Source organism: Dendrobates tinctorius, unplaced genomic scaffold (assembly GCF_039654945.1).
Source record: "Dendrobates tinctorius isolate UK_male_01 unplaced genomic scaffold, ASM3965494v1 ptg000028l, whole genome shotgun sequence".
Taxonomy (NCBI): Eukaryota; Metazoa; Chordata; class Amphibia; order Anura; family Dendrobatidae; genus Dendrobates; species Dendrobates tinctorius.
Window position 1 is genome coordinate 12,592,337 of NW_027361696.1, and position 25,324 is coordinate 12,617,660.

At 47.5% G+C, this 25,324-nt stretch overlaps 1 protein-coding gene across 18 annotated transcripts in view; it reads left to right on the forward strand.

Annotated features, from left to right (window-relative positions):
• EIF4G3 (eukaryotic translation initiation factor 4 gamma 3) overlaps positions 1-25,324 on the forward strand; it is a 125,195-nt gene that overhangs the window by 82,988 nt on the left and 16,883 nt on the right. For 11 of the 18 annotated variants that reach the window (XM_073570179.1, XM_073570168.1, XM_073570170.1 and 8 more), the window contains one exon: positions 12,973-13,063. In XM_073570179.1, the coding sequence (XP_073426280.1) occupies positions 12,973-13,063 (91 nt within the window). The remainder of the gene's footprint in view (positions 1-12,972; positions 13,064-25,324) is intronic. The other 7 variants (XM_073570169.1, XM_073570172.1, XM_073570187.1 and 4 more) reach the window with 1 other exon arrangement.

Below are 25,324 nucleotides of genomic sequence, written 5' to 3' on the forward strand. Positions count from 1 at the left end.
CAAAAGTAATGGCACTGTTCGAAAAATCACGTGATGCTTCTCTAATTTGTGTAATTAACAGCACCTGTAACTTACCTGTGGCACCTAACAGGTGTTGGCAATAACTAAATCACACTTGCAGCCATTTGACATGGATTAAAGTTGACTCAACCTCTGTCCTGTGTCCTTGTGTGTACCACATTGAGCATGGAGAAAAGAAAGAAGACCAAAGAACTGTCTGAGGACTTGAGAAACCAAATTGTGAGGAAGCATGAGCAATCTCAAGGCTACAAGTCCATCTCCAAAGACCTGAATGTTCCTGTGTCTACCGTGCGCAGTGTCATCAAGAAGTTTAAAGCCCATGGCACTGTGGCTAACCTTCCTAGATGTGGATGGAAAAGAAAAATTGACCAGAGATTTCAACGCAAGATTGTGATGATGTTGGATAAAGAACCTCGACTAACATCCAAACAAGTTCAAGCTGCCCTGCAGTCCGAGGGTACAACAGTGTCAAGCCGTACTATCCGTCGGCCTCTGAATGAAAAGGGACTGTATGGTAGGAGACCCAGGAAGAACCCACTTCTTACCCCGAGACATAAAAAAAGCCAGGTTGGAGTTTGCCAAAACTTACCTGAAAATGCCTAAAACGTTTTGGAAGAATGTTCTCTGGTCAGATGAGACAAAAGTAGAGCTTTTTGGGCAAAGGCATCATCATAGAGTTTACAGGAGGAAAAAAAGAGGCATTCAAAGAAAAGAACACGGTCCCTACAGTCAAACATGGCGGAGGTTCCCTGATGTTTTGGGGTTGCTTTGCTGCCTCTGGCACTGGACTGCTTGACCGTGTGCATGGCATTATGAAGTCTGAAGACTACCAACAAATTTTGCAGCATAATGTAGGGCCCAGTGTGAGAAAGCTGGGTCTCCCTCAGAGGTCATGGGTCTTCCAGCAGGACAATGACCCAAAACACACTTCAAAAAGCACTAGAAAATGGTTTGAGAGAAAGCACTGGAGACTTCTAAGGTGGCCAGCAATGAGTCCAGACCTGAATCCCATAGAACACCTGTGGAGAGATCTAAAAATGGCAGTTTGGAGAAGGCACCCTTCAAATATCAGGGACCTGGAGCAGTTTGCCAAAGAAGAATGGTCTAAAATTCCAGCAGAGCATTGTAAGAAACTCATTGATGGTTACCGGAAGCGGTTCGTCGCAGTTATTTTGGCTAAAGGTTGTGCAACCAAGTATTAGGCTGAGGGTGCCAATACTTTTGTATGGCCCATTTTTGGAGTTTTGTGTGAAATGATCAATGTTTTGCTTTTTGCTTCATTCTCTTTTGTGTTTTTTCATTTAAGACAAATTAAATGAAGATAATAATACCAAAGAATTTGTGTTTGCAATCATTTTCAGGAAGAAACTGAGTATTATCTGACAGAATTGCAGGGGTGTCAATACTTTTGGGCACAACTGTAACCATGATGTGGTAGGTAATCCTTAGGTGACAGATTATTAAGGCCGTATCCAGATCCAGGCCGATAGCTAATCAAAGATTACCATTCATGGGACCTAAATCTTGTACTATCCACAGGCCCTCCATTCAAACCTATTCACTCAGCATCCCTAAGAATCCTGTCGTTAAAAACAGTGCTTCTTTTGGCGCTAACATCAGCTCGCAGAGTGAGTGATATGCAAGCTTTATCAGTAGGGCCACCTTTCACAAAGATTCTAGATGATAGGGTCATTTTAAAGCCTGACCCGGCCTATCTACCGAAAGCGTCATCACACTTCCATAGGTCCCAAGAGGTAGTCCTTCCTTCATTCTGCCCAAATCCTAAAAAGAAGGGAGAAGAAAAATTCCACACCTTAGACGTGAAGAGGTGCCTAGTGCAGTATCTAGAGGCCACCAAGAAATATAGGAAGGAAGGCTCTCTCTTTGTGTGTTTTCAGGGACCTCGGAAGGGACTCAAAGCATCTAAGAGTACCCTGGCAAGGTGCATAAGGGTTGCGATTGCCCTGGCACATTCATCCAGTGAAAATACCATCCCGGAAGGGTTGAGAGCCCATTCCACAAGAGCGATGACGACCTCATGGGCTGAAAGATCTGAGGTATCAATACAACAAATCTGTAAGGCGGCCACCTGGTCATCACCTTCGACCTTTTTCAGGCACTATAGATTAGATCTAGCCTCTACGTCTGACCTGACCTTCGGGAGAAGGGTCCTTCAGGCAGTGGTCCCTCCCTAAGCTACCAATTTCTGTAATTCTCTCCGTGGTGCTGTCATGGGTGAGAGAGAATAGCTTAGTTACTCACCGATAACGGTGTTTCTTGGAACCCATGACAGCACCCGCTTATTCCCCTCCCCTTCATGAGTGTGGTGAGCACGTTTTACTGTTAGTAGAGTGTTTCCGTTTAGTCACTGTGAAGCAATATTATAATGTTGTGCATATATTTCTGTTGTCTAACTAACCTGGAGACCCTCTGATGCTCTGTAACCAACTGGAGGTGGAGGAGAGGTACCGCCCTTTTTATCTGTAGGTTCCTGTCCCTGAAGGGCGGATCCCCTCTCTCCGTGGTGCTGTCATGGGTTCCGAGAAACACCGTTATCGGTGAGTAACTAAGCTATTTGCTTAGTGTCCTATGGAGGCACACAGTCTGGATCTCTCCAGACTATTTTTTTCTAGTTCACTATGAAGATGAGACAGGGGCGACAGACCCTATTGAAAGGGTCCGATCTCCCCAAACCATCAACAGGCGAGCATGCGTTGAGTATCGCCTCCGCGTATACTTTCCCGCCCCGAGGGACATATCTGTTACTTTTCCCCAGACTTCTATTTTTATTTGTTATTTTATGAAGATAAGACAGGGGCAACGCATCCTATTGAAAGGATCCGATTTCCCCAAACCATCAACGGGCGAGCACGTGCGAGTATCCCTCCATGTATCCTTTCCCGCGACGTGGGACATTATGCCAGACTTAGCCCTGTCCACCCCTAGGTATTGAAACCTTGGGCTTGCACAGAGGCACAAGACTAGTCTGTGCGGCCCCCACTGCTTCACCAACGCTAGACGGCGGTGCTGCAAGGCGGCGGATGGTCCCTCTCCTCACTCCCTGAAGGGGTTAGATGGAGTTAGGGTACCTGCACCGTCCTATTTTTTATCAAAGACCCCCTCACATACCTGCGCTCAGGCTGAGAGGATCATCAGTGAGGAGAGGTTCGGGGAGGGCTCCTGCGAAGATTTCGGGCTGGAGCCCACAGCTCGGCGACCACTAGCCCTGCAAGAGAAGGGCTGGATCGTCAGGCGGCAGCCTAAGGACAGAAACGCCGTGTCGATCAGTAGCGCCACTTTTTGGTACCGCAGTGAAAAAGTCCTCATATCACAAGGTAAAGTGCAAAGTAGGTTTTTATTGAAAGGTGAAACAAACAGAACATGGCTAAAAAGTGACATTGGTAGGAAAAGAAAGGCCGGGTGACCATGGCAGCTCCAAATAAATAGTCATGAAAAATGCATGAACATTGTGAAGTGTCTAACTGTCTAAACATAAATAATGTTTGCCCATGGTCGTGACCATAACTCACAGGGAAAAATCCCTACATAAATGATGACAGGCAAAAACATACAATATGGTAATAATGGGGGCACTTACACAAGAAGGAGCAGCAAGGGAGACCACAGCCGTACCCCAACGCGCGGCGTTTCGGCGATAATGCCTTCCTCAGGGGGCATGTGTAACTGCTGACAAAGGCCCATTATATAGGGGAAGTGAAAGTGAAAGTAAAATCATGCCCAGGATCAAGACACACCCACCCATCGGTCACAGCTAATGCATACAGATCACAGGGGATGGTTGCAAGTGAAAGCACCAATCACGTCCAAGCATCGGGCACACCCACCATCCCAGCCAATGAACACCGCTGACGTAGACAAAACACGGGGCCCCGTGCAGTCAAACGTCAGACGGTGGGCAGGAGGGAGGAGGGTAATGTCACGTGGTCCGTGACGCAATCGGCGCATGCGCAGTATGGACAGAATCAACAGCGGCCATTTTGGAAAGGGGAAAAATGTAGGGGCAAAGCTGGAATCCGCACCAGCATATAATTAACGTGGTGTATAGCAGCCAATATAACGATAGACATAGGGGAGGCCAAAGTAGAATGGATATCATACTAAGTACAGGCAACCAATGGGTAGATAAATGTATCTATATCTGTATCTCTCTCTCTTACGGTACCATAATGTGTGCATAAGACAAGTAAATGTGAGAAAATGATAACAATAATAATAATACAAAAATGAAATAAAAGGAGTCCACGCCAACTTAAAGTAAGAGTGAGGGAACATGTGCTGGGCATCCTAGCGGCACGCACACATGATGACCCCGCTACCCTCAGAACCATACCACGTCATTTTTTTGATTTCCATGACTGTGACGCTGCCCTATTGAAGGTTAAAGGTATTGATGCGCTCAAAATTGATGTCCGAGGCGGGGGGTTTGTCCAAAAGACTCAGCCAGCTCGAAGCCCGGTGGATCTGGCGACTCAAGACTGTTCACCCACATGGCCTTAATGAGAGCCTCTCTTTTGCTCCTTTCCTATAATCCATTTATGTGATATTGGTTTGTATGTTTTTTAGCTGTGACCGATGGGTGGGTGTGTCTTGATCCTGGGCATGATTTTACTTTCACTTTCACTTCCCCTATATAATGGGCCTTTGTCAGCAGTTACACATGCCCCCTGAGGAAGGCATTATCGCCGAAACGCCGCGCGTTGGGGTACGGCTGTGGTCTCCCTTGCTGCTCCTTCTTGTGTAAGTGCCCCCATTATTACCATATTGTATGTTTTTGCCTGTCATCATTTATGTAGGGATTTTTCCCTGTGAGTTATGGTCACGACCATGGGCAAACATTATTTATGTTTAGACAGACACTTCACAATGTTCATGCATTTTTCATGACTATTTATTTGGAGCTGCCATGGTCACCCGGCCTTTCTTTTCCTACCAATGTCACTTTTTAGCCATGTTCTGTTTGTTTCACCTTTCAATAAAAACCTACTTTGCACTTTACCTTGTGATATGAGGACTTTTTCACTGCTTTTCGTCAGTTGCTATGGTTATATGCAGTGTGTTCTGCACTATCCATTCTTGTGCTGGAATCTTGGTTGTGATTACCAACACATCTAAATCACTATGATTTTGATAACCCACTCCAGCACATTTTGCTGTCTTTCATTCTTAATATTTTTTGGTACCGCGCCAAATTCCCCCCCCCGGTCGGGTAGGGGAAAAATTGAGGCCGCGGCTGGAAGTTCCGCACTCGGGGCCGCGCGTCACTTCCGGCAGCCCGTCCCGCACTGGGCGGCGGTAAAATCGAGGCCCCGAATTCGGAGCACGGGCTAGGCCGCAAAGCAGAAGTACCGCCCCTAGAGCGGTTTTTACAGGCTGGTGCGCGCCACAGATGTTGGCGAGCGATTTAAAGGAAGCATCCAGGTCGGGGGGGCACAGGACTGGGGTAAGTGCTGCCTGAGAGGCCACGCTATAGGGAAAAACGAGGAGCTACCTCTTCCCCATATCCCCAGACGTGGACAGATACAGCATGTCCGAAAAAGCAAAGACGCACGTTCTTTTACGCTGCATGCATCTCTTGTCGGGCTGCGTTTCCACGGGCGCAGAGCAAGCGTTTATGCGAAGCCTCTGAATCCAAACGCGCCCAGGAGCCCTCCCCTGCGACCGCCACCAATGTGTCAAATCCCCCGGAGTGGGCCTGATCACTGTCACAGTACATGGCGTCGCTTACAAGAGCAATAGAATCCCTTCAAGCCCCAGATAGGGGCAGGGACAGTGTCTCGCCGCCTTTAGAGGGAACCTCCACCTCACAGGAGCCTCCGGCCTGCAGGGGCCGCTCCCACTCCAGGCAGACCCGGGGGAAATGAATCCACACGGTGTCGCCCAGTCCATCCGGTGCCTTCGGCATCCGTAAGTTCTGCTTCTCGCTCCGCGTCACCAGTGGTTGATAGCAAGCAGACCTCAGATTGCGACTCAGACGAGCCCCTTGACCTGGACACTCCAGGGTCACGTGAAACAGTGGACAGCCTCATAGAAGCCGTCAATCAGACCCTGGGGATTGAGGATGATCCCGCAGCGGCTACGGGGCATAAAGTGGCATTTAAACGAGTGATGAGGCCACACAGAATTTTTTCCTCTCACCCTGAGTTTGAGGTCATAGTGCAGCGGCACAGAGAACGTCCAGACCGGCGTTTTCTCGGGTTAAAAGGCAATCGAAACGAGGTATCCTTTTGCTCCGGATCTCTGTAAACAATGGATGGAATGCCCGATGGTGGATCCTCCTGTTTCATGCCTGGCCACTAAGACCCTGTTATCTGTCCCTAGGGTTTCCTCGATTAAAGATTCCACGGACTGCCTTATTGAGAGCCTAGCTCGTTCAGTGTATGAGGCGTCAGGGTCTACACTCGCTCCCTCGTTCGCAGCAACTTGGGTAGCTAAGGCCATGTTATCATAGTCAGAAACATTAAACAAGGTCGCGCAGGAGCAGGATCCACCTGCAAAGATCTCTGAGGTCGCAGGTCAGATGGCGATAGCCGGAGACAATGTAATGAATGCGTCTTTGGATGCGGCCAATTGTTCAGCAATTGCTGCCACTAATGCAATCTCTATCTGAAGAGCCCTATGGTTGAGGACATGGCGGGCCGATTCTACTTCCAAGAAGTCCTTGTCTTCCCTGCCTTATCAGTGCGGCCGCCTATTTGGAGAAAAGTTGGATCAACTTATCTCCGACTCCACTGGAGAAAAGAGCGGGTTTCTCCCTCAACAGAAGGTTAAACCGCTTTTTCGTCACCCGGTTCAGGCACGTTTTTGGGCCTCTCGCAGTGCCGCCGAGTGTGACTGCATTCGTCAGGGGGCGGCCGCTAAGCAGCCTGAGCCTGGTCCGGGACCCGAATAGGAGACAGGTCCGGAGTCATGCGTTAAAAGACTCCGGGTGGACTACGGGGCCCAATTCCCCCACCTCAGGCCGCCCCAACCAGGATAGGGAGCGTCAGGTCTCGTATAGAGCCAACCCACTGGGGAGAATGCGTGCTCAACAGGCCAGATCGAGGGATCCAGATCCTAAAGATCATCGGCCAAATGACTCGAGGTCTTTACCAGACGACACCAGCAAAGTGGGCGGCCGCCTACTCTGTTTTCGCCACGTCTGGGCCAACATCGCTCACGAAGTATGGGTAAAAGAATTGGTGTCCTCAGGTTACAAAATAGAATTTGTCAGATACCCTCCAAGATGGTTTTTTCTTTCCCGGCTTCCCAAGGTAGATACCCAGGTAAGGGCTCTATTGGGAGCCATCAAGTCGCTCCTGCACAACGGAGTCATTGTTCCAGTGCCGGAACACAGAAGAGCTCAGGGGTTCTATTCCAACCATTTTGCGGTTCCCAAAAAGGACGGGTCTGTCAGGCCTGTTTTGGACCTGAAGCTTCTGAACAAATCCATCAGGATCATACATTTCTGGATGGAGTCTCTCCGTTCAGTCATATCGGCCATGGAGCAGTGAGAATATTTGGCCTCGATAGACAACCAGGACGCATTCCTGCATATTCCCATTTTTTTCCTCCTCATCAGAGGTTTCTACGCTTCTCCATCAGCGTTCAACATTTTCAGTTCGTAGCGCTACCCTTCGGGCTAGCCACAGCTCCCAGAGTGTTCACAAAGGTTATGGCAATTGTCATGGCCACACTGCATTCTCAAGGCATAGTCGTCTTGCCTTATCTGGACGACCTCTTGGTCAAGGGCACGTCAATACGGGCATGTGAGGAAGGTGGCAACATCACGCTACTCTTGCCGCTTAGATGGTTGGTCAATGCAAAGAAATCATCCCTTGTGCCAACTCAGAGGATCTCCTTCCTAGGAATGATCTTCGACACTTGCCGATGGTTGGTAATTCTTCCTCAGGAAAAGGCGCTAGTCTCCGGCAGGGAGTCCAGACACTACGCCAACCAGTCCCTCATACCATTCGATCCGGGATGAAGATCCTAGGGAAAATGGTGGCAGCAATGGAAGCGATACCTTTCGAGCAGTTCCATCTTCACCCCCTGCAGCACGCCTCGTGTCAGCCTGGGACAAGAATCCTTTCACTCTTGATCGGCGGTGCCAACTGTCCTCTCAAGTCAGGCAGTCGCTCGGATGGTGGATAACCAGTTCCCTCTCTGGCCTAGGGGAAACCTTTCCCTCCAGGTCATGGGCTGATAATGACAATCGACGCCAGTCTCCTCGGTTGGGGAGCGGTGTTTCGCCACCACACAACCCAGGAATGGTGGTTGCCACAGGAGGCACGCCTCCCGATCAACTTATTGGAGATACGAGCAATTCAGCTGGCTCTGCAGAAGTTTCATCACTTTCTAGCAGGCCGCCCCGTCCGGATTCCATCGGACAACGCCACGGCGGTGGTTTACATAATTCGTCAGGGGGGCACCCGCAGCAGAACAGCCATGCGCGAGGTGGGGCACGTTCTTCAGTGGGCTGAAGCAAACCACTCGGTGATTTCGGCTGTCCACATCCCTGACGTGGAAAATTGGGCGGCAGACTTCCTCAGCCGGCAGGGTCTTGCATCCAGAGAGTGGTCTCTACATCCCGAAGTTCTTCAGCAGATTTGTCAACTGTGGGGAGCTCTGGATGTGGACCTGATGACTTCCAGAGTGAATGCCAAGGTGCCCACATATGTCGCTCGGGCCAGGGACCCGCAGGCATTCGCGGTGGACGCGCTGGTTCTGCCATGGAACCAGTTTCGCCTCCCATATCTATTTCCCCCACTGCCACTACTTCCGAGAGTCAGCAAAGGGATCAAGACGGAAGGAAGGGGGGCCGGCGATTCTGCTGGCCCCAGACTGGCCCCGTCGAGCGTGGTACGCAGATCTAATGCAGCTGCTCGCCGACGTTCCTGGGCGCCTGCTAGAGTGCCCAGATCTACCGTCTCGAGGGCCGATGTGCCACCCGAACTCAGGGACCCTGTGTTTGACGGCAGGGCCATTGAATCTTGGATTCTAACCAAGGCAGGGTTCGGGAGCAAGGTGGTCGCTACAATGATTAGCGCCCGGAGGCCTGCTTCAGCATGAATTTACCACCACACCTGGAAGGTGTTCTTTGCTTGATGTCGAGGTGCGGTGTTTCTCCGCTGAGATTCTCGAAACCCGTCATCTTGGCTTTTCTCCAGTCGGGCTTAGAGAGCCCGGATAGCTCAGTCGGTAGAGCATTAGACTCGGGCTTTGCCCCAGGTTCCCTCAGGAGACAAATATCGGCCTTATCCGTCCTGTTTCAGCGCAGAATTGCTACCAATTTGCAGATGAAGACTTTTCATTCAGGGAGTCTCCCACTTGGTACCTCCCTATAAGGCGCCTACATGGTCCCAAGTGTTCTGCAGGAAGCTCCATTTGAACCGCTTCAGAATATCTCTTTGAGGTACCTTACCTGGAAAGTGGTGTTCCTAGTGGCCATCACTTCCATCAGGCGGGCTTCAGAGCTGGAGGCCCTATCCTGTCGAGTTCCGTTCCTCACTCTCCATAAGTATATGGTGGTCCTCAGACCAGCCCCTCCTTTTCTGCCAAAAGTCGTGTCCTCTTTTCACATTAATGAAGATGTTGTTTTGCCTTCATTTTGTCCAGCACCGGTGCGCCATGTGGAAAAGGCTCTTCACACGGTAGACCTGGTAAGAGCCCTCCGGAGGTACGTGTCGCAGACGGCACCCTTTCGTCAGACGGACAAGCTGTTCGTGCTCCCCGAAGGGAGCAGGAAGGGACTCACGGCCTCAAAATCGGCGTCCTACCGCATTAGAGGCACGCCGATTCCAGCAGGGATCGGAGCGCACTCTACCCGGGGAGGGGGCGCCTTTTTGGGCGCTTTGGCACCAGGCTTCGACGGAACAGGTTTGCAAGGCAGCAACCTGGTCCAGCCTGCACACATTTTCCAAACATAATATCCATACTCAGGCCTCGGCGGATGCGAGCCTGGGTAGAAGGATTCTCCAAGCAACGGTGGCGCACCTTTAAACAAGAGGTGCATGTAGCTTGGAGCGGTGAGTCAATCTCCCACCCAGGGACTGCTTTAGGACGTCCCACAGTATCTGTGTCCCCTAATGAGACGAAGGAGAAACATGGATTTTTGTGAGTACTCACCGTAAAATCCTTTTCTCCGAGGTGCTCATTGGGGGACACAGCACCCACCCTATTAGCCAGTTGGCTCTTGTTTTGTTTAAATGAATGTGTTTACCGATTTGATATAAGGGTGTTGTTTTCCTTTGGACATGTTGTACCTGTATTAAGGCTAATTTGTTGTTCTCCTACTGCTTTGGCACCAAACTGATTTCTGCCCGCAATAGGGGCGAGGGTGTATACTGCGGAGGAGGAGCTAACCTCTTTTTTTCACTTAGTGTCAGCCTCCTAGCAGCAGAAGCATACACCCACAGTATCTGTGTCCCCCAATGAGCGTCTCGGAGAAAAGGATTTTACGGTGAGTACTCACACAAATCCATGTTTCTTAACTTGGCTGCTTTTTTCTTGCCATTATACAAATTCTAAGGCTATGTGCACACGCTGCGGATTCACCTGCGGGTTTTTCCGCGCGGATCCGCAGGTAAAACCGCAGGTAAAGTGACCTGCGGATTAGCCTGCGGTTTTGCCCTGCGGTTTCACACCTCTACTATGTTAAAGGTGTGAAACCCGCACAAACAATTGACATGCTGCGGTTTGTAAACCGCAGCAAAACCACGCAGAAAAAAACGCAGCGTGAGCACAGCGGATTTGAAATGCCATAGGCTAACATGGTACTGTACCATGTCTGCGGAACTGCTGCGTTTCCGCAGGGCCAAAAACGCTGAGGAAACGCAGCAGAATCCGCAACGTGTGCACCTAGACTATCAGCTGTGTACCCACCAGACTTCTGCACAACACAACTGATGGTCCCAACCCCATTTATAAGGCATGAAATCCCACTTATTAAACCTGACAGGGCACACCATTTCCTGTGACTACCTCTTGAAGCTCATCAAGAGAATGCCAAGAGTGTGCAAAGCAGTAATCAAAGCCAAAAGTGGCTACTTTGAAGAACCTAGAATATAAGACATACAGTATTTTCAGTTGTTTTACACTTGTTTGTTAATTATATAATTCCACATGTGTTAATTCATAGTTTTGATGCCTTCAGAGTGAATCTACAATTTTCACAGTCATGAAAACAAAGAAAACTCTTTGAATGAGAAGGTGTGTCCAAACTTTTGGTCTGTACTGTATATGGTTTCCTGATCAGCCCCACATCTGATGTATATGGTGTCCCGATCAGCCGCACGTCTCATGTCTGTGGGGTCTTGATCAGCCACACGTATGTGTATGAGGTTCCTGATCAGTCACACATCTGATATGTATGGGGGTCTTGATCAGCCACACATCTGATGTGTATAGGTCTTGATCAGCCACATGTCTGTGTATGAGGGTCCTGATTAGCCACACATTTGATGTGTATAGGGGGTCCTAATCAGCCACACTTCTGATGTCATTGGGGTTCTGATTAGCTGCACATCTGATGTGTATGGGGGTCCTGATCAGCCACACGTCTGATGTGTATGGGGGGGTCCTGATCAGCCGCATGTCTGATGTGTATGGGGGTCCTGATCAGCCGCACGTCTGATGTGTATGGGGGTCCTGATCAGCCGCACGTCTGATGTGTTTGGGGGTCCTGATCAGCCGCACGTCTGATGTGTATGGGGGTCCTGACTATTATCTGATAGCAGATATCAGCACACCTGAACTTATCTGGCCATCAGAAAGATAATGCAGCTGCTTGTTTCTCTCCCGGATTTTGAACATCTGAACATTCGGCTGAACCCAGCATGCACGTGTATGGGGGTGAGGAGGAATGGCTGCCCGTAGCACACATTCAGCACAAGGTGATGGAGCATGACAGTAGGGTGGAAGATTTGAAGCGGCGCTTAGGGCAGAAGTATCTGCGGGGTTCATGTCACGTTGTAGACTTTCCTAATACATAGCCAATAGTGGAGCGCTCATGGGGGGGGGAATCAGTCTGGGTCTCATCATAGCGAGTATCAGCTCTTGTGTCACACAATGTTTTGTCTTTGTCAAACTCCTCTAATTGTAACGTCCTTCTCTTTCCTTCCTTTTATCTGTTTCCTTTTTTTTTTTTTTTTCTCACTTTAAATTTAATTGAATTTACTTTTTTTTTGTGATTTGTGCTTGGATTTTGCTCCACCCTCTCCCCGTCCCTTGTTCCCTCTGTCTTCTCTTCCCGTCCCTTGTTCCCTCTGTCTTTTCCCTCCGACCCGTCCTCCCTCCGACCCGTCCTCCCTCCGACCCGTCCTCCCTCCGACCCGTCCTCCCTCCGACCCGTCCTCCCTCCGTCCCGTCCTCCTTCCGTCCCGTCCTCCCTCCGTCCCGTCCTCCCTCCGTCCCGTCCTCCCCCCGTCCCGTCCTCCCCCCGTCCTCCCTCCGTCCCGTCCTCCCTCCGTCCCGTCCTCCCTCCGTCCCGTCCTCCCTCCGTCCCGTCCTCCCTCCGTCCCGTCCTCCCTCCGTCCCGTCCTCCCTCCGTCCCGTCCTCCCTCCGTCCCGTCCTCCGTCTTCTCTACCCTCGTCCCGTCTTCTCTACCCCCGTCCCGTCTTCTCTACCCCCGTCCCGTCTTCTCTACCCCCGTCCCGTCTTCTCTACCCCCGTCCCGTCTTCTCTACCCCCGTCCCGTCTTCTCTACCCCCGTCCCGTCTTCTCTACCCCCGTCCCGTCTTCTCTACCCCCGTCCCGTCTTCTCTACCCCCGTCCCGTCTTCTCTACCCCCGTCCCGTCTTCTCTACCCCCGTTCTCCATGCTCTGCTGTCACCTTCTGACCCTTTTCATATTGGATTTTTCCGTTGTGCTATCTGCCTTACTTTTTCTCCCCGTTTTGCTAGTTTTTCTGTTCACGCGCTCATTATCACCCTCTTTTGTACTTCAAATCCCAGCAGCTTCACAACCTTGCTCCTGAGCACAGTCCAGTGGTGTATGGGACTGTGGAGAGCCTCCATCTCACTGCCGCCCGTGAGCACAAAGCAGGTACGTGCCCCTCAACCTTCATAACATGGCACCTAATGTTTAATGGCAGGAGGATATAACACAAGATATTAGTGTGGCTAACTCAGAATCAGTGGATCATTAAAGTAATGTATGTACACAGCGACTGCACCAGCAGAATAGTGAGTGCAGCACTAGGGATACAGGATGTAACTCAGGATCAGTAATGTAATGTATGTACACAGTGACTGCAGCAGCAGAATAGTGAGTGCAGCGCTAGGGTATAATACAGGATGTAACTCAGGATCAGTAATATATGTACACAGTGACTGCACCAGCAGAATAGTGAGTGCAGCACAGGGGTATAATACAGGATGTAACTCAGGGTTAGTAATGTAATATATGTACACAGTGACGGCACCAGCAGAATAGTGAGTGCAGCTCTGTGGTATAATACAGAATGTAACTCAGGATCAGTAATCTAATGTATGTACACAGTGACTGCACCTGCAGAATAGTGAGTGCAGCTCTGGAGTATATTACAGGATGTAACTCAGGATCAGTAATGTAATGTATGTACACAGTGACTGCAGCAGCAGAATAGTGAGTGCAGCTCTAAGGTATAATACAGGATGTAACTCAGGATCAGTAATGTAATGAATGTAAACAGTGACTGCACCAGCAGAATAGTGAGTGCAGCACTGGGGTATAATACAGGATGTAACTCAAGGTTAGTAATGTATGTACACAGTGACTGCACGAGCAGAATAGTGAGTGCAGCTCTGTGGTATAATACAGAATGTAACTCAGGATCAGTAATTTAATGTATGTACACAGTGACTGCGCCAGCAGAATAGTGAGTGCAGCTCTGGAGTATAATACAGAACGTAACTCAGGATCAGTAATGTATGTACACAGTGACTGCACCAGCAGAATAGTGAGTGCAGCTCTGGGGTATAATACAGGATGTAATTCAGGATCAGTAATGTATGTACACAGTGACTGCAACAGCAGAATAGTGAGTGCAGCTCTGGGGTATAATACTGGATGTAACACAGGATTAGTAATGTAATGTATGTACACAGTGACTGCACCAGCAGAATAGTGAGTGCAGCTCTGGAGTATAATGCAGGATGTAACTCAGGATCAGTAATGTAATGTATGTGCACAGTGACTGCACCAGCAGAATAGTGAGTGCAGCTCTGGGGTATAATACAGGATGTAACTCAGGATCAGTAATGTATGTACACAGTGACTGCACCAGCAGAATAGTGAATGCAGTTCTGAGGTATAATACAGTGTCACGTACCTGCTTCTCAGCATGTGACTTAGATTAACTCTTGCAGGCGCAACCACATCTCCTCTCACTCAGTCCATCACTTAACCTCTGTCCTATACTGCAGTGGGAGCATAAATCACACCCCGATACAGACCACACACCCCGCTTCACACATGCTGCCACCACTCACCGAACACACAGGCGATGATTCCCGGAAGTACCACTACTACTGTCTGCCAATCACCAGGATCACACACGCTAAGGCTATGGATTCTTTTAGAGCATACAAGGTTCAAACTTAACATTTATACTCGTGTATCAGCCGAGTTTTTCTGCACATTTTTTTGTGCTGAAAACGCCCCCCTCGGCTCATACATGAGTCATTATCCCAGAGGGCCGGCAGGTGAGGGGGAGCAGCGGGTCACAGGAGGCAGGAGCTGGCGGCAGCGGCTGTAACTATGCCCGCTGCTAAAGAGAAATGAATATTCATTTCTCTTATAGCTGACACAGTGAGAGCTGCAGCCGACAGCTTCCAGATGACAACCTACTCACCTTCCAGCTCACCCTCGCTGCATCTCGTTGATTCCGGCGCCAGCAGCATTTCAGGCTGAGCAATCACGTGGCCCCCTCATTAACATAATGAATATGCACGACTCTTCACTCCCATAGGCGTGGAGTGAATATTTATTACCTTAATGAGCGGGGCCACGTGATCGCTCGATAGGAAGAACTGCTGGTGCCGGAACGAGATGCAGCGAGGACAAGCAGGAAGGTGAGTAGGATGTTTGGTTTTTTAATAGGAAACATGCATACAAGGATAGGGGATAAGGAGCCATGCATACTAGGACAGCGGTGGGGGAGCCATGCAGCTTATACTCAAGTCAATAAGGTTACCCAGTTTTTTGTGGCAAAATTAGATGCCTCGGCTTATACTCGAGTGTATACGGTAATAAAGTTTTAAGCTTTAATAGAAAAGTGCTTACAATAAAAGGACATAAAAATTGACATGCAAATATGCAAAACTGTTGTAAAATAAAAAGGCGAAACTTACAGAAATATCTAAACTTTGCAGTCTGGTATTCTGTTCCCTGAGGAGGGGAATATGAACTGGATCACATCAGCTTCACTGCCCTCAATCTGTGAACCACTTTCTTTGTGTAGTGCCCAAGTTACAGACTCAGTCTGGAGATTGGATTTCTAGACCAGCCTCTCATGTTAGTATTCTAATTCCTGGGTTGTGACTGGACCATGGCTACTTTCTCACTTAATACATTATTTTTCTAAAGGCTCTGGTCTTAGCTTTTCTTTCCCACAGCAAATAGAAATTGTCAGGCTGCAAATAGGTTCCCATTTGGCATCTTCCTTGAAGGCATCAGAGGTGTGAAATGTATCAAATTTGTGTGTTCTCAGGAAGGCACCCTGGGGTCTGAGACCCTGAGGCCAGGAAAGCTACCTTTGAGATAGATAACATAGGTTATGACCTTTGTGAAGAGCTGCAGCCTAAGCACAGATGCTAATTTACTGCCAGTCCTACATTGCCTACAAATACATATTTCCACTACACCTCTCTCTTTATGAACGTGAATAGGGGTTGACTTACAGGTCAGCTCCCCATCACGTATCTGGTTCCTCCCCACCTTGATGAGATGAACCATCAGCGTTGCCGTGATCAATTCTTTTCTTATGTTGAATTGTAAAATCATATTGCTGTAATATCAGGCGCCATCTAAGCAATTTCCTGTTGTCCCCAACTACTCTGTTGAGCCAACTCAATGGGTTATGATCTGTTATCACGGTGAAGTTGTGCCCATAGAGATATGGTTGCAGTTTCTGCAGAGCCCACACAATTGCTAAACATCCCTTTTCAATTGTGGCATAAGAAACTTCTCTGGGCAGAAGTTTCCTGCTTAGGTAGAGATGTGGATGCTTCTCACCTTGCCGGTTCACCTGGCTGAGAACCGCACCTAGCCCATAGGTCTGACGTCTGTCTGCACTACAAACCTGCGAGTGAAATCTGGGGCCTGAAGGATGTGTGAACTAACCAATGCTGACTTTAGGCCAAGGAATGATTCCTCACACTGAGGAGTCCGGAAAACCATTTGGGGAAGCTTCCTCCTGATCAGATCAGTTAACGGCTTGGACAGAGCACTGTAGTTTGGCACAAACCTCCTATAATCGCCAGCCGTACCCAGGAAGGACAGTACCTGCTTCTTGGTTCGTGGGGTGGGCCAGTGGGTAATGACTTCTACCTTCCCTACTCAGGTTTTAGCAGTCCTCCCCCCACCCGGTGTCCAAGGTATTGTACTTCCGGCATGGCTACCTGATACTTCCCCAGCTTAACATTAAGACCGGCAGTGTTAAGCCTCTGCAACACCTGAGAAAGATGAACAAGTTGTTCCTCCCAAGAATTACTAAAAATGACTATATCATCGAGATAAGCAATGGCAAAACCATCAAATCCTTCCAATAAGTGATTAACCAACGTCTGGAAAGTGGCAGGGGCGTTTTTCATACCAAATGGCATCACCAGGAACTCAAACAGCCCAAAAGGCGTTATAAAGGCAGACCTCTCCTGAGATTTTTTGGTTAGTGGTATCTGACCATACCCCCTACTTATATCCTCGGCATGGGGTAGACCTCACATGTAGTAAGTAGATTTAATTTCCTATGGTCTACACAGAACCGTGTAGTACGGTCCTTTTTCGGGACAAGAACCACAGGCGAGGCCCAGGCACTCTGGGATTTTTGTATTACATTGAGGTTTACCATCTCCTCTACCTGTTCCTTCATGTGTGTCTTCACCTCTGCTGACACCCGGTATGCAGACTGTCTTATTGGGGGATTGATACCAGTGTCCACATGGTGAGTTGCGAAGTGCGTCCTCCCAGGCTTCCCTGTGAAGACTTCTGTGAACTTGCTGAGCACCCCCATCAGCTCAGACTTCTGACTGTGGGATAGTTCAGGGTTAAACGCTGCTGACTCCAGGGACTCCATATACTGAGTCCCAGCTCCCACATCTAGTAACAGTTTAGCCTCCCCCTCTTTAGGCATGCTACAGACAGGTAAGACACAGGCCTCCCTGTCATGATGAGCCTTCAACATATTTACATGGAATTCTTTGACGCTTTGCATGTTCATTTAGGGTCACCACATATTTAACATCATTTAGCCGCTTGTGTACAGTGTATAGTCCCTCTCATGCGGCCTGTAATTTATTTTGTAACATAGGGACCAACACCCAATCTTTCTGCCCCTCCTCATAGGTCTGGCTTTACGGTCGTACCAGACCTTCTGGTTGATTTGGGCCTGGGTCATGTTCTCATGGTCCAGGTTGCTCAGTTGTTGCATTCTTTCTCTGAGACGCAGTACATATTAAACCACCGAGACTCCCGTAGTTTTGGGGTCACCCTCCCAACAGTCCAATCAAATCAGGTGGCCTCCTGACCCTTCTTCCATAAAACAGTTCAAAGAGGAAGAATCCTGTAGACACCTGGGGTACCTCTCTGTATGCAAACAACAGATGAGGGAGGTACTGCTCCCAATCTCTTCCTTCAGGGTCCACCAGGAGTTTGATGATGATGGTTACAGAGCATTATAGGTGGTTACTGCGCATGCGTCCAATACAATCCTTATTGAAAAAATGACTAAGTATGGAATGGACAAGGCAACTGTTAGGTGGATTCATAACTGGCTTAGTGATCGGACACAAAGAGTGGTCGTAAATGGCTGCACATCCAGTTGGAAGAATGTCTCAAGTGGGGTACCACAGGGCTCTGTCCTGGGCCCTGTATTGTTCAACATCTTTATCAACGATTTAGATGAAGGAATTGAGGGTAAACTGATTAAATTTGCTGATGACACAAAGCTAGGAGGGATAGCTAATACTAGAGAAGAGAGAGAGAGGATTCAAAAAGATTTAAATAAACTGGAGAAGTGGGCAGCAACTAACAGAATGGTTTTTAACAGGGAGAAATGCAAAGTACTACATCTGGGCAATAAAAATGAAAAAAGCATATATAGAATGGGAGGAATAGGGCTAAGTGACAGCACATGTGAAAAAGACGTGGGTATACTAATAGATAACAGACTGAATATGAGTCAACAGTGTGATGCAGCAGCAAAAAAGGCAAATGCAATTCTAGGATGTATTAACAGAAGCATACAGTCTAGATCACGTGAAGTCATTATTTCCCTCTACTCCTCTTTGGTCAGACCTCATCTGGAATATTGTGTCCAGTTTTGGGCACCACATTTTAAAAAAGACATCAACAAACTGGAGCAAGTTCAGAAAAGAGCGACCAGAATGGTGACCGGTCTGCAAACCCTGTCTTATGAGGAAAGGTTGCAGGATTTGGGAATGTTTAGTTTGCAAAAGAGAAGACTGAGAGGAGACTTAATAGCTGTCTACAAATATCTAAAGGGCTGTCAGATTGTAGAAGGATCAACTTTATTCTCATTTGCACAAGGAAAGACTAGAAGCAATGGGATGAAACTGAATGGGAGGAGACACAGATTAGATATTAGAAAAAACTTTTTGACAGTTAGAGTGATCAATGAGTGGAACAGGCTGCCACGAGAAGTGGTGAGTTCTCCTTCAATGGAAGTCTTCAAACAGAGGCTGGACAGACATCTGACTGGGATGATTTAGCGAATCCTGCTTTGAGCAGGGGGTTGGACCAGATGGCCCAGGAGGTCCCTTCCAACTCTACGATTCTATGATTCTATGTGTTTAAAAGTTTAGTTACCTCTTTAAATGTCCGGTCCACCCCCTGCCCTCCAACCCACCAGCATTTGTGTATTTTAATCTCTATAAAAATACCAATACTGATATTACCGCCATATGGTCAGTGCTAGGATACCAGTCCTGCAGAGTATACAGGAGTTTTCATACAGTTACAGATAATAACTAACAGATGGCATTCTTTCTGATAGTTGTTCACTTTTACACACGTCCGGTTATCCACCACATCTGGATCCTTCAGACGGAACCTGAAAACCCATCTCTTCAAAAAAGCTTACAACCTTTAATGACCACACAGCCACCTCAACACCATCGGAGAAAAATAATGTATTCATTGGTAGAATCGCCATGATCCAGTCACAAACCCGCAATTTGAATATTAACCTTAGAAGCTTGTCAAGAAATCTGATCTCCTGGTTAAATCTATAAATTAGGCCTTTTACACAAAGAAAGAGGCTCACAGACTGAGGGGCGGCTAAGCTGGTGTGTGCCATTCCATATTGATCCCTCCCTCAGGGAGCAGAATGCCATATTTCTGTAAGTTTCTCCCTTTTATTTTTATAACTGTTTTTGCATATTTCTAGGTCACTTTTTATTTCCATATATCACTTTATTGTAAGCACTGTACCTTTTCTATTAAAGCCTAAAATGTAATAAGTTTGAACCTTGTATGCTCTAATGACTCCTTAGCCTTAAAGTGTGTGATCCTGGTGATTTACAGACAGTAGTTGTAATATTTCCGGGACTCATCGCCTGTGTGTTCGGTGATTCGCCTGTGTGTTCGGTGAGTGGTGGCAGGGTGTATGCAGCGGAGTGTGTGGTCTGTGTCTGGGTGTGATTTATGCTCCCATTCCAGCATAGGACAGAGGTTGAATACTGGACTGAGTGAGAGGAGATTGATTAACCCTTGCAGGTGCAACCTCACGTCACGTGCTGAGAAGCGGGTATGTGACAGGATGTAACACAGATCAGTAATGCAATGTATGTACACTGTGAATTCACCAGCAGAATATTGAGCACAGCTCTGTAGTATGATACAGGAGGTAACTCAGGATCAGTAATGTAATGTATGGTCACAGTGACTGCACCAGCATAATAGAGAGTGCAGCTCTGGAGTATAATACAGGATGTAACTCAGGATCAGAAAAGTAATGTATGTACACAGCGACTCCACCAGCAGATTAGTGAGTGCAGCTCTGGAGTATAATGCAGGATGTAACTCAGGATCAGTAATTATTATTATTTATTATTATAGCGCCATGTATTCCATGGTGCTTTACATATGAGGAGGGGGTACACATAATTAAAACAAGTACAGTAATCTTAAACAATACAAGTCACGACTGGTACAGGAGGAGAGAGAGAACACTTCCCGTGAGGGCTTACAATCTACAAAGGATGCGTGAGGTAGGCGAGGGCAGAGCTGGTCGTGCAGTGGTTTGGTCGATAGGTGGTTACTGCAGGTTGTAGGCTTGTCGGAAGAGGTAGGTTTTCAGGTTCTTTTTGAAGGTTTTGACGGTAGGCGAGAGTCTGATATGTTGTGGTAGAGAGTTCCAGAGTAGGGGTGATGCGCAGGAGAAATCTTGTATGTGGTTGTGTGAAGAGGGAGATAAGAGGGGATTCAAGAAGGAGATCTTGTGAGGATTGGAGGTTGCGTGCAGGTAAGTACCGGGAGGCGAGGACACAGGTTGTGGATGGCTTTGTATGCCATGGTTAGGGTTTTGAACTTGAGTCTTTGGGTAATGGGGAGCCAGTGCAGGGATTAACAGAGGAGAGAGGCCGGGGAATAGCAGGGGGACAGGTGGATTAGTTGGGCAGCAGAGTTTAGAATAGAATGGAGGGGTGCGAGAATGTTAGAGGGGAGGTCACAGAGCAGGAGGTTGCAGTAGTCGAGGCGGGAGATGATGAGGGCGTGGACTAGGGTTTTTGCCGATTCTTGATTGAGGAATGTACGGATCCGAGAAATGTTTTTGAGATTAAGTCAGCAGGAAGTGGAAATGGCTTGGATATGTGGCTTGAAAGAGAGATCAGTGTCAAGGATTACCCCAAGGCAGCAAGCTTGTGGGACTGGGTAGAGTGAGCAGCCATTTACTTAAATGTATTGGTCAGTTGGGGGGGTAACGTGAGATGGGGGAAAGATGATGAATTCTATTTTGTCCATATTAAGTTTTAGAAATCTAGCGGAGAAGAAGGATGAAATAGGAGACAGACATTGTGGGATTCTGGTTAGTAGGGAGGTGATATCTTGTCCAGAGATGTAGATGTGTGGCATCAACATAGAGATTATACTGCAAGCCGTGAGATTCTATGAGCTGTCCGAGGCTGAAGGTGTAAATGGAGAAGAGCAGGAGCCCTAGGACTGAACGTTGCGTGACTCCGACAGATAGGGGGCGAGGTGAGGAGGTGGTGTGCGAGTGGGAGACACTGAATGTCTGGTCTGTTAGGTATGACTAGATCCAAGATAGGGCCAAGTCAGTGATGCTAAGAGATGAGAGTCTGTAATAATAGGGAATAGACCACTGTGTCAAAGGCAGAGGACAGGTCAAGGAGGAGGAGGACAGAGTAGTATTGCTTGGATTTGGCGGTTAGTAGGTCATTGTTGACTATTCTTAAGGCAGTTTCTGTGGAGTGATGCGGCCAGAAGCTAGATTTTAAGCAGTTGAAGAGGGAGCAAGAAGAGAGATGGGCGGACAGTTCAAGATGGATGTGTTGTTCCAGTAGTTTTGGGCATAGGGGAGAAGTGAAGTGGGGTGATGGCTAAATACAGAGGATGGATCAAGAGAGGGCTTTTTGAGGATAGGTGTGATTGAGGCATGTTTAAAGCTTGAGGGGAAAACACCAGTTGTTAGTGATAGGTTGAAGAGATGGGTTAGAGTTGGGATGAAGACACTGGTGAGATTTGGGATGAAGTGGGATGGGATTGGGTCAAGTGCACATATGGTGAGATACAGGAAAGATGTATATCTTTGTACCGTGTTAGCCAGTAGATAGAAAAATATTCAGGATTGAGAGTCCTCAGTAGTTGATACCTTTTTAATGGCAAACTGAAAAGATGGTAATACATTGCAAGCTTTCGAGACTACTCAGGTCTCTTCATCAGGCTGGACTAATACAAAATCTGAAGTCACATATTTATGCACAATACAGCCTAGAAAAAATGCAATAGATAAGACAAGTGACGTGAAGCAGAACTATCAATATGGAAGAGGGAGAAACATAAATATAAACATTGGACCAGTTCATAGATAAGGAGTCTAGATGTTTTATGGTCCTCTGATTGGGGTCTAGTTCTGTGTTGTGATTCCCCCGCAAGGTTTTAAAAGGAAATTCCTTAATTGATGTAAAAAGACATAAATCCATGCGACACATTTATTCCAGCACTGAGAGTGTCAAAGTTCGTCATAAATTTGTACTCCCAAACTCGTCTCTCTCTGAGAATTGAAGTTACCTTTCAAAACCACATCTAATGTGGTGTACTTAATTATTTGTACTAAATGTCCAACTGGGGGTCTGTATGTGGGGGAGACAGGGCAAAAGCTTAGAACAAGGATGAATAATATAATAAATTTTATTTTTATAGCGCCGACATATTCCGCAGCACTTTACATTTCAGAGGGGATTTGTACAGACAATAGACATTACAGCATAACAATAATCACATACAGTAGATTATAACAAATACCAAGAGGAGTGAGGGCCCTGCTCGCAAGCTTACAGTCTATGAGGAAAGAGGTAGACACGAAAGGTGGGTGGTAACAGTTGCCCTGATTGTATGGACCAGCCATAATGTTAAGTGTGTAACAGTACAGACACAGAGGGCTAATGGATGCATAAAGCATGTGGGAACATGATGCTGGGAACCTGGTTATGGTAAAACTTTTGGCTCTGCCACACAGGGATAGGTTAGGTTAATGTGTTGAGGCGATAGGCCAGTCTGAATAAATGTGTTTTCAGGACACGCTTAAAATTGTGGGGATTGGGGACTAATCGTATTGACCTGGGAAGTGCATTCCAAAGAATTGGCGCGGCACGTGTAAAGTCTTGGAGACGGGAGTGGGAGGTTCTGACTATTGAGGATACCAACCTCAGGTCATCAGCAGAACGGAGGGCGCGGGTAGGGTGGTATACTGAAACAAGGGAGGAGATGTAGGGTGGTGCTGAGCCATTGAGGGCTTTGTGGGTGAGGGTAATAAGTTTATACTGAATTCTGGAGTGGATGGGTAGCCAGTGTAATGACTGGCACAAGGTAGAGGCATCGGTGTAACGATTGGTCAGGAATATGATCCTGGCTGCAGCATTCAAGACAGATTGGAGAGGGGAGAGTTTGGTAAGAGGGAGACCGATTAGAAGAGAGTTACAATAGACGAGAATGAATAAGAGAAACAGTAAGAGTTTTTGCAGAGTCAAAAGTAAGAAAAGGTCGAATTCTAGAAATGTTTTTGAGGTGCAGATGACAAGAGCGAGCCAGTGATCGAATGTGGGGGGCAAAGGAAAGCTCGGAATCAAGTATGACCCCAAGACAGCGGGCATGTTGCTGGGGAGTAATAGTGGAACCACACACGGAAATGGCAATGTCGGGTGTAGGTACATTAGTAGCGGGAGGAAACACAAGGAGTTCAGTCTTTGACAGGTTCAGTTTCAGATATAGTGAGGACATGATATTAGACACAGCGTTTAGACAATCGCCAGTGTTTTCTAGAAAGGCTGTCGTGATGTCAGGAGAAGAAGCGTATAATTGGGTGTCATCAGCATAGAGATGGTACTGGAAACCAAATCTACTGATTGTTTGACCAATAGGGGCAGTGTACAAGGAGAAGAGGAGGGGGCCTAGAACCGATCCTTGAGGAACCCCAACAGTAAGGGGAAGGTGAGAGGAGGAGGAACCGGCAAAAGAAACAGTAAAGGAGCGGTCGGAGAGATAGGAGGAGAACCAGGAGAGAACGGTGTCCTTGAGGCCAATGGAATGGAGCATAGTGAGGAGGAGCTGATGATCCACAGTGTCGAATGCTGCAGAGAGATCCAAGAGAATTAGCATGGAGTAATGACCATTTGATTTAGCTGTTAGCAGATCATTAGAGACTTTAGTGAGGGCAGTTTCAGTGGAGTGTAAAGAGCGGAAACCGGATTGGAGAGGGTCGAGAACAGAGTTTTCTGAGAGATAGCGGATAAGACGGGAGTGGACCAGGCGTTCCAGGAGTTTAGAGATGAAGGGAAGATTAGAGACAGGTCTATAGTTAGCGGCACAGTTTTGGTCGAGGGATGGTTTTTTAAGTAGTGGATGTATGATGCCATGCTTAAATGAGGAGGGAAAAATACCAGAAGAGAGAGAGAGGTTAAATATTTTAGTTAGGTGAGGGGTGACAGCAGGGGAAAGGGACTGGAGGAGATGTGACGGAAATGGGTCACTGGTGCAAGTAGTTGGGCGAGAAGATGCAAGGAGCCTGCTTACTTCTTCTTCTGTGACTGGTTCAAAATGCTCATCGTCACACAATAAGAGAAAAAAGAATGGATCTACCTGTGGCAAAACATTTCTGTATCCCTGATCACAGCAACGTGGATATGAAATTACTGGTTTTGAAAGGTAACTTCAATTCTCAGAGAGAGAGACGAGTTTGGGAGTACAAATTTATGACGAACTTTGACACTCTCAGTGCAGGAATGAATGTGTCGCATGGATTTATGTCTTTTTACATCAATTAAGGAATTTCCTTTTAAAACCTTGCGGGGAATCACAACACAGAACTAGACCCCAATCAGAGGACCATAAAACATCCGGACTCCTTATCTATGAACTGGTCCAATGTTTATATTTATGTTTCTCCCTCTCCCATATTGATAGTTCTGCTTCACGTCACTTGTCTTATCTATTGCATTTTTTCTAGGCTGTATTGTGCATAAATATGTGACTCTTCAGATTTTGTATTAGTCTAGCCTGATGAAGAGACCTGAGTAGTCTCAAAAGCTTGCAATGTGTTACCATCTTTTCAGTTAGCCATTAAAAGGTATCAACTACTGAGGACTCTCAATCCTGAATATTTTTCAGATGGTGAGATGTGATCTTGAGAGTAGAGTGGATCTTCTGTAATGATGGAGAAGTTGGTTTTGGAGGAGGAGGGCTGAGCAGTTAGGAGGAAGGGCTCTGGGGGTTGTCGACCAAAACTGTCTCTGATGTTATCAATCTTCTGCTTGAAAAATGAGGTAAAGTCTTTGGCCAAGATGAGTGGAGAGGGATGGGGTGCTGGGGGACACAGGAGAGAGTTGAAAGTGTTGAATAGCTGTTTAC